Source organism: Coffea arabica, chromosome 7c (genome assembly GCF_036785885.1).
Source record: "Coffea arabica cultivar ET-39 chromosome 7c, Coffea Arabica ET-39 HiFi, whole genome shotgun sequence".
In the NCBI taxonomy this organism is placed as follows: Eukaryota; Viridiplantae; Streptophyta; class Magnoliopsida; order Gentianales; family Rubiaceae; genus Coffea; species Coffea arabica.
The window spans coordinates 12,255,314-12,265,620 of NC_092322.1; the positions used below are offsets into that span (position 1 = coordinate 12,255,314).

The following is a 10,307-nucleotide window of genomic DNA, read 5'->3' on the forward strand; positions in this document are numbered from 1 at the left end:
GACTGACATTGTCTTGCATCCTTATTTTATATATGATATATATATATATATATATATATATATATATATACATTCTCGTTTCCTGTGGCATTTTCTTAACCTAAAGAATAAATATTTAAACAACTCAGCACGGGGAGAAAGAGGGGTTAAGAGTAAAATATAGTACCAAGTTTACAATTAAATTTAAGCAAAGACTAAGGAGACTGCGCACTTAATGTCATCATGGTTGAGTGCATTTTTTTTAATCCTACTTTTTGGTCCCGCAGCCGTGTACTTTAAAATTTAAATGAGTGTTTAATTTTCCAAATCGTGAATTATTTTCTTTCCCAAGTTGAGGATTGAGATGTTCTAGCTAACTATATGTCTAATTTATCCAACGATTCAACTAATGATTAAGACAACTTCGTAACTAATTTTTCGGAATAGATTCCATGAAAAATTGCTTAAATATAACTATCAGCATTAATTTGGCTTCCGCTACATTGACAATATCTGATTTTCTGAATTTGTTATACTACTACGCTAACTAATATTATGCTACCGATGGGTAATTTGCAACTAAAGTTGGATTATTCATTTGCGAGTGGAGAATTGGAAGGAAAAGAACATCATTGCTAAAAAAAAATGTCTACTTTTATCAGGAAAAAGAAGACAAAATTCTATCTAAAAGTTTTATCCCCCTAAACACCAAGGATTCAGAAGATGATCAAAACGGAGAAGGAAACACCAAGAGGCTGCTGGCAACTTGGTATTTTCTACGTCAAATGTGTTTCTTGTGTATCCATTTTTCGTCTTCGAACTCGTGGCTCTACCTACTCTATAAATAATGAAGATCCTATCGTTTTTGGCAGCGAATTCCTTCCTTCACATGGCCTTCCTTCACATTGCACGTAAAACTCATTACAAACTATATTTTGAAATAGAAACCTTGATTGACTGGCTTGCAAAAATTTATTTGACTACTGAGCTGGTTTTTTGCGTAACTGCTTCAATCAATGATACAGTACTAGTTAATTAGACTTAGTTTAGTGGTTGATAATGATGTTGATATCTTCTTTTTGTTTTTTGAGTTAAATAGTATAATACAATGTTGCCTGTCATAGGCCATGCAAAATTACAAAGGTAATAATTAGGGGAAATTTGGGGTATGGGCGGAATAGGTGTTGAATTAAATTTGGTAGTGGAGCATATATTTGGATAATTCTTATATTAAGAGTTGAAGTAGGGTAGAGTCTTGTTTAATTTACCAAATTAGGGATGGCAATGGGGCGGGTGCCCGCGGGCAACCGCCCCGGAGGGGGTTCTCGGGGCGGGGGGAATTTTTCCCCCCGTTTAGAAACGGGGCGGGGGGCGGGGCAGTATACCCCCGCCCCATCCCCCACCCCGCCACCCGCAAAAAAAAAGTATATATATAATATGTAATTTAATTAGTTATAAACTTATGATAATGATATTATTAGTTAGATGTATTATATAATGTATATTAATGTATTAATATAATTGATATTATCAATTATATGAATAATTAGACATGTCTACTAATAGAATTTATTAATTAGTTATACTAAATTTACTAATACATTTATACTAAATTTCTAATTACACTTAATAGAATAACACTTTTTTCTCAAAAAAAAAAACACAAACACAATAATGAATTAGTGATTGTATTTATACCAAAAGTGAAAACTTGACTATTTTAGTTGTATTTATTTTATCATGTTGGATTGTATTCAAATAACTTTTGTTTGATTATTTTTATGAGTTTCAATTGTAAAATTACAATGAATAATAACTTGATGATATGTTGATATTTTAGTATTTGATAATTTATTAAAATTTAACTATAATAAAATTTTATTAACCCCGCGACGACAATTTTATTAACCCCGCGGGTGCCCCCGTGGAGGAAGCGGGGCAGGGCGGGGGCAGTGGGAGGCAGGGGACGGGGGGAATTAATAGGCAACGGGGCATCCCTATATTTGACCCCTCCCCCACCCCCTACCCCGTTGCTATCCCTATATTTGACCCCTCCCCCACCCCGCCCCGTTGCCATCCCTATACCAAATACATCCATTTACCACGAGAAATTTTTTTGTGCCAAAACGATGCTCCATAGATCGTTGGGTGTTTACACACTAGCGTTGATCCTATATGGTTCGTACATCTAAGTCAAATTTGACGTGAGGTTAGGTTCAGAAATTGTTGTTTTTCCTCATCTCAATCATTACTGATCCCCGTTCTGTCACCAATTGGCTGAATCGGGTTACTTTGTGGGTCCTCTTAGATTGTTTTTTAGATCGTTCTTTGGTGACTCTCTGAGTGTTAATCTAACTGTGTGCGTGTGTTCTTGACTTCTTGAAAGAAAAAAATAGTTATTGATCAGCGAATTTGAGTTTCTTTTACTTTTAACTCTATTACTTAATGATTTCACCTGAAATTAACTCTATCAGTGTTGTTTTTAGGTTCAGAAATTGTGTTTTTTTTTTCCCTTATCTCAGTCTCTTTGGCTAAGCATCAAAACACATGATTCTTGTAAACTAAAAAAGCACATCATCTCACTGTTGGTAATTTTTTTTAAAAGGTTTTTGCGCAAAATTCAGAGCTTCCAATTGCTAATGAAGAAATTGTAAGTTTGCGCAATGGTAAAAGAAAAGCTAAAATTACATCTGGGGTTCCTGTGTACGTTAATTGCACTTCATTTGTGCCCTAAATTCCTTCTCCCAGAAAGTGGGAACATATTCTTGAAACCTAGCCCAAAAAGAAAAAAATGAATAAATTCTTGAAAACATTTTCCTGAACTTCAGCCCAAAAAGAAAAGAACAGAAAAGAAAAGAAAAAGAGAGAGAGAATAAGTTCTTGAAGACATTCCTCCCTCCTTCCCAACCCACCAGCCTTTAATATTTTAATCACATTCCTGGAGTATGGAAGCAGATTGGAAGGTTACCCTAAAAAACTGGGGCAAAGTTGCACAAACTTGACCTGACAGAAAATGAAATGATAAAGGTCAAAAGAGTTAGGTAGATCAAACCTAGAAGGTCAGGGAGATGGGGCAACAAGCCAGAAAGAAAGATAGAGCCCCTTTCATTTGATATAGGATTCTAAACGTGTAATAAATATTGGAAATTAGTTTATTCTTTCTTCCCAGTCATCCAAAAGCGACTTCCTGACCTATCTTGAGTGAGTTTCAGTTCTCATTACATTATTGGACCTTTCCTGGTTGGTTGAGGGTATTGGTACGTACATACGTAAAATCACAGACAATTCTCGACCAACCCTTTTCAGGAAACAGCAGTTGGATACCTTTTTGATTTGGTCTGAGGTAAACCTCTCCACTCAGTTTTGGTTTTCTATCTCGTCTTCTCGTCTATTCTTCACATATTTGTAGTACCATATGGGAATCTCATTCTAAGTCCCATGATAGCACTAGCATTATAAGATATAACAGCATATCTGTATTCTGCTTTAATCTAAGTACTTCTGTTCTGTGGTAATAGGTTACCAAATCTTGTTAAAGTTAACTTTTTCTTCTTAGCTTTCGGCATTCCAAAGCCCCCTTTTCCAGATTCTCAGGCACTAGGATAGGTAGATAGATCTGAAGAGTAAAGAATAAATTTTGTAGATCTCCCTTGTAATCTAATGAAGATTAATGGGTTGCTTTTCTTTTCCTCTAGGATCTTAAATTATATGTCACACAATTAATGGCGAGAAGCGAAATTAACCATATGGATCTTTGAACAGAAAAATGGTTATCTGAACTACTGGTAAGATTACTACGTAAGTACCTTAGATTTTCACTTCTGACCACTTCTGAAAGTATGTTCTGCCTTCCAATATCTGAATACTTGCCTTGACAACCTCCACTTTTCAATTTCTATAGGAAATGGATGTTCCTGCCCTCTGTTATCAGTGGCCGATGATGAACTCCATTGACCAATCTGTTAACGAGGACATCCTTTTCAACCGATTCTCCTCCTCGGATCATGAGAGCTACCCAATTCATCCATCCTCCAGAATAAAGAACAAGCAACTTCATGAAGCTTCTCAAACTAGTGGCGTTAGTCTTAGCCAACCCATCCATCTCATCAACAATGACAAAGATTCGAGATTAATCTGCACATCCCGAAAGTCCTCTTCTTCTCCGTCCCCCAGAATTATTTCGTTTGGGGCTGGAACCTGCAACTAGGGTGAATTCTTAGTTTATGATGAAAAAAAAAAGGAATTCTACAACGAGGGCGTTTCTTGGAGAGGGTTCTACAAATAGGGTGTTCGCATTCCGGGAATGCGAGCTCACTGACCTCGCATTCCCAAAATGCGAGCTCATTGTCCTCGCATTCCCAAAATGCAAGCTCACTGAGCTCGCATTTAATGTGATCTTCTTTTGTGTAATATGAGTTGTTTTTACGTGATCTCAGGAAGATTAGAGTGCTCGATTTGATTGAGTCAGAGTTGGTAGAAGATGAAGTGGACTGGATTTCATGTTTTCCACAGAATGGAACTTGTCTCGAGTCTTTGATATTTGACTGTGTGGACTCCCCTATTAATTTTGAGGCATTGGAGAGACTTGTGGTTAAGTCACCGTCTTTGAAGAAGCTTAGATTGAATCGACATGTAACAATTGTGCAGCTCTATCGTTTGATGGTTCGAGCTCCACAGCTCACCCACTTGAGAACTGGTTCATTTGGCCCCGGAGAGATTGTTGCTCAGGGTGAACAGGAGCCAGACTATGTTTCTGCTTTTGCTGCATGCAAATCTCTAGTTTGCCTTTCTGGATTCAGAGAAATCAATGCTCATTATCTGCCTGCAATAGTTCCGGTGTGTGCTAACCTTACCTCTCTGAATCTTAGCTACGCCACAATCAGTACTGAACAACTGAAATCCTTTATCTATCATTGCCATAAGCTCCAGACTTTGTGGGTAAGTAAATGGAATTTCCGTTTGAATGTTGATTCTGTCAATCTTTTGGTTTTCCTTACCCTTGATTTATGCAGGTGCTTGACTCGGTATGCGATGAAGGACTGCAGGCAGTGGCTGCAACATGTAAAGATCTCCATGAGCCAGTGCAGGTGTCATTTGGGAGAGATTAAATTCCCAAAGCTTAAATTTGCGAATGCGAGCTCTCTTGCCCTCCGAAAAAAAAAATGGCGAAAAATTCTGCTAAGCTCGCATTCCTGGAATGCGAAAGACCGCCCTACAAAATACCTCACCAAAATCACCCCTTTTGTAGAATTTTTTTAAATTTCATCACAAACTTGGAAATTTCTCCCTGCAACTACCCAAAACACACTGTCAAGACCAAGTCAGATAAGATGATGCATCTTGGAACTGCATACTACTCTTATATATCTCCCAATTCCTTTAATCAGGAACCATCTGAAGCTCTAGAATATGGTGTCAGCAGCCCCTTTGAAAAGGGTTTCTCTGGGACACCCGTGCGGGCTCAAGATCACATTTTAGCAGAAAGGAAACGACGACAAAAGCTGTCCAACCATATCGCTGCTTTATCAGCTGTAGTTCCTGACTTAAAGAAAGTGAGTGAGATTAGAAGTAGCTGAGATCTATTGTTTGTTTATTGTGACAGGGTAAAGATTTCTTCGGAATAATATTTGTTCATACTTACACATTATATTGTAGGTAACAATGATATTGTGAGTATTAAAATAATTCAATTTATAACACATTGGAGTCTATCACTTTTTGTTTCACTTTCAGTTGGTTTCACTAGTTACAATGAGTTCCTATTCCTCTATTCCTCTCTTGTATAGATTGTTAGGCCAAAAGATTTTGTCATTCATCTATTTAATAACAAGGTCATACAACACATAACTACAACGACAAAATATGTGCTAGCTAGTGATTGTGAATCCGGGAATGAACTTGAAGCTGAGAGAACTAATTAATTAGTCACTAGAACAAGATGACTACAATGGAATGGCTTTTCCTAGCTTGGGTTGGTGCACTGAGATTTTTTTTGTTTGGCATGCAGTTGGACAAGGCTTCTGTGCTTGGAGGTGCTGTAAAGCATATAAAACAGCTCGACAAACGAGTCAAGTTTTTCGAGAAAGAAGAGAAAAAGAGGAATCAGCCGGAGGAATTGCTTGTTTCTGCAATGAAGAAACCTCGTCCTAATAACGACAATTCATCTTCATCCGCGGAGAACGTCTCTAATAACAGCAGCTGTGATCATCACTCCTCATCATCTGTTGAGGTTCAAGTAACAAGCTCAGGAGGTGATATGCTAATCAAAATCGAATGCAAGTCCTTGTCCTTGTCCAGAATATGGAAACTGAAAAAGAAGAAAATTTTTGAATATATCTATTGAAAACTAAATGGTCGTTTAATTTATATGGGGTGTTGTCTTTTCCTTTCTTTTTTGTTACTATGCACTTGTCAATTGAGTAGAAAATGTTTCTATTAATTTATGTCCTACCAGCTACCTTTTTGGGAGGCTTGGTTTATTGCCACAGATGCAATTTATCACACCCTCCTATTGTTTTGTCACATAATACTCATATAATTTAATACAAAGTAATCACCCCTTTATTGCTTGGTTAAGGATAATGTTGACATTTCAATTGTCGTTACAGAAAATACTTTCCATCAATTTTCACTACACATAAATCATTGGCGGTTATTGAATATTTTGAAATATCAAGAAAATTATGTGATAATAAACGAAACCACAAAAAGGTACACGGGAATTTACCTAACTGAAAACCAGAATTCATAGTAAAAATCGAACAACTAGAGCTCAAACTAGAGGCCAATAACAACACATTTTTGTCCAATGACAATTCGGAAACAAAATCTTCTTCACCCAAAAAAAAGAACAAAAATGTGGTTAATTAATTTCTTATACCTGCATTGGAATATTGATTGCCCCTTTTATTTTAATTAGGCTATACGTTCAGTGATTTTCAGACGACTGGTGGAAACAGGTCCCGTACAAGGAAAGAGAAACTTGCCAAATGTCCATATGATTCGTGCAAGAAATAACTCACAAATCTGGGATGAGAAAGCCCTCTAAATGGATTCAGTTAAGGTAGCTTCTATCAAGATTTCAAGTTCATATACTTATTCTTTAAGTGATGATTGATTGTAATATTACTTCCGTCAAATATTGTAAACAACCATGGAAACCTATAGCTATAGGGTTTTTATGACCTTTACAAGCATGTATTAGAAGCACGAAAGATCTTTGTGCTTTATACTTTCATAAGTGTGTTATATTGGTCATCCAACCTTTTTGTTTTAATCATTTTTTTAGCAGTGAAGGGGTAAGATTGAATCATCAAACTCTCACAAATATCACATTCTACCGATTTTGTTTGAATTACACATGTAATCGTCTTATCTCTTTCATAGCATTTTTATCCTTTTGATTCATCAAATACCTATAAGTATGCCACATTTCCCTTTTTGTTAATATAGAGACTACCATGTCATTTATGAGATCTGTACTAACGATAAAAAAAAAAAAAAAAAACATTATCAATATGTCACAGAAATAGCAAATCTGCAAAATCTACAAATGCATCATATGTGAGAAAATTACGAATATTATAGTATGAATCCCAACCAGTTCCAAATGATATTAGTCTTTTTGAACCTAACAAACATCTGTTTATTTAGTAGATCATCTATTGTCTTTTTTTTTTTTTTGGTAAATATAATCATATGTGAATCAGCCTCTATTGATCTCACTACGACTGCCCGACATACACTGTTAATAGTTTTTATTTTTTTCAAAAAATATAATTAATTTAAAAAAGTATCTAAATACAAAAGAAGATGTAATAAATATGAGCGTGCATATTCATATAATAAGTTAGATGCGATTTAAGCATACTAATGATCAGTGGCGGAGTTAGGAATTGCAATTAGGGGGGACGAGTCTCTGTTATTTGGACTTTGTCCAAATAACTTTCAAACATTATTATTTGGACCCTTAGGAGGGGGCAAAGTAAAAATTTTTATCAATATTTTGGGGGGGCAAAACAATAAAATAAAAATTTTTTTACTTAGAAATTTTTTTTTAACAATTGGAGGGGGGGCGGTTGCCCCCCCTGGCCCCCCCTTCCCTCCGCCCCTGCTAATGATGTGCGCACCATTCAAAAAATTTCATCTCTTTATTATAAAAATTTTTTTATTTACATAGTCCACTTGATTTATAGTTTAACTATCCCGCAAGCACAACGTAATCCAACAGTTAATCATCTGTTTTTAAAACTCTTGCAACTTGCTTACATCCCACAAGCACAGGATGTAAGTTAATTTGCACACGATATAACTCACTTTGCACAACGTGTAACTATATAGAACAAATTTTTGTAGACTCCACGTATGGTGTTAAAAATGATGTACAAGATAAAATTTGAATCTTATATTTTTTTTTTTGCCAAATCTTTCCACGTATTTTTCAAATTTAAACATCGTAATTCTTCATTAGAAAGTCTTTTTTTTAAAAAAAAAAAAATTTGTTCAGTTTTTTCTTAATACCACTTGTTTGTTGGTGTGCCCTAGTGGGATTTGGCTTCTTTCTATTTTTCACAGCGCACAACTAAATACATGTCATATATCTTTATTTATTAGAAAGGAATATGATCATTTTAAATTTGATTAATCCTAACATTTATTAATAAATGAAAATATGTGTCATACATCCAAATGCGGATTGCAGGAAATTGAGAGAGAATTCGCTAGAGAGAAGTCAAGCCTTGCCCTAATGCACCCGGCCCATGTGTTCGTGTCTAATATTGGACAATTTATTTTTTGCACTTAAAAAGTCAAGGTATTATTGCATTAAATTATTAGGTATTGGCGATTTATACAAGTAATTTTTTACGAGGTTTTGCACCTTCTATCCCAATTCATGCTAAAATGCTTTTTTATTTTTATTTTTTTTTACTCTCCTATCCTTCCTCACATCATTCTCACCTCCAACTACCAGCCAAAGGATTCGATGCTCATGCTAAAATCCTAATTTCTATGTCACTTCTTATTTTTCTCACAGCGCTATTCTCATGTATTGAGTACACTAAAATAGAGAGTGAGAAACGAGTATAGCATGTCAAATTAATTAAGTTGCTTGCATCCAAGAAGTCCATGCAATAAGCTTAGGATACCGAAATATGTGTTCTCTTCTCGGACTTGGAATAAGTGGATTAGCAAAACTTTTTTACTTTTATTTCATTAGTGTGAACTTGTGCAAGAACAGATAATTCACAAAAAAAAAAATCAATAATAATAGTCTTACATATTCATCATATTTGTTTTAGAAAGTCATAATATGTTCCAAATGTTTAACTCCAATACCAATTTTCAAGTACCTTCTATACAAACAAATGAAAAGGTTGGAAATTGGGCTGAAGAAGAGTTATTTCAAGATATAGAGTATATATAAAAGAAGGACTTTTGACTGATATATAATGGAAATTACTTGTTAAATATTGTAGTCTAGAGAATATTAAGGTATGTTCATATATATATATATATATATATATATGTAAATATCGTTGATAAAGGTGTACTTAAGCTATGATCACTTCGATCAGGTCTATTCAATTGTTGGTAAGTCTACTTGTAAACATATTCAGATGGAAAATGGTTTTTTTTTTATTGTTAATTTACATGATTAAATGTTGGAAGAATGAGAGGAGGCAAAATGGCTGAGAAGCAAAGATTGTGATGGGTCAACACCCAAAATTAATTAACAGTTATCCTTAATTAAGGCTATGATCAGCATCTACTCTTTTTTAAAATATAAGAGAGTTATCCTCAAAACTTTCCAGTTTGACTGATTATTGTTATTAATTATCAACATTAATATTGAAGGGAAACAACATATTTTGACACTAAGCTTCGTTTGGGGCTGCCGTGCATTATAAAAAAAGCACTTTTGACACAAGTGTGTTTAACTTGTTAAAAGATAAGCTCTTTATGTTGCAAAAAATCAGTTATCAAAAACATTTTTAGTGCTTAAAAGCGCTTCATTTTTTTTTTTTTTTAAAGGCAACATGTGATCAGATTGGGCCTTTGTTTGGCAAGAACAAATCAAAGTTGAGATGAAGACCATATGTTAGCCCATACCAATTTAGCCGAAAATTTACAAGATGCAATGGTCCAAGTCAATCTTTATCAGCCCGCCCCATTTCGTTGTCCATGGTTTAACCATATCATGTCTTGGATATTTTTTATTTTCCATTTCAATTACAATAAGAAAATGGCGCACACTTTCTTTAATTTAAAATGTTCAAAAAATGTGAGGTGTTCATTAAAAATTTTTGTATCATATCTTCTTTTCTCAA

General features: G+C 34.9%; 1 protein-coding gene across 1 annotated transcript; it reads left to right on the forward strand.

The window, feature by feature from the left end:
• Positions 1–3,883: 3,883 nt before the first annotated feature.
• On the forward strand, positions 3,884–5,102 carry LOC140010539 (transport inhibitor response 1-like protein). The gene is made up of 3 exons (XM_072057825.1): positions 3,884–4,057; positions 4,396–4,917; positions 4,992–5,102. Exons 1-3 carry the CDS (start codon positions 3,884–3,886, stop codon positions 5,085–5,087), a joined length of 792 nt encoding a protein of 263 aa, XP_071913926.1. The 3' UTR covers positions 5,088–5,102.
• Positions 5,103–10,307: the final 5,205 nt, after the last annotated feature.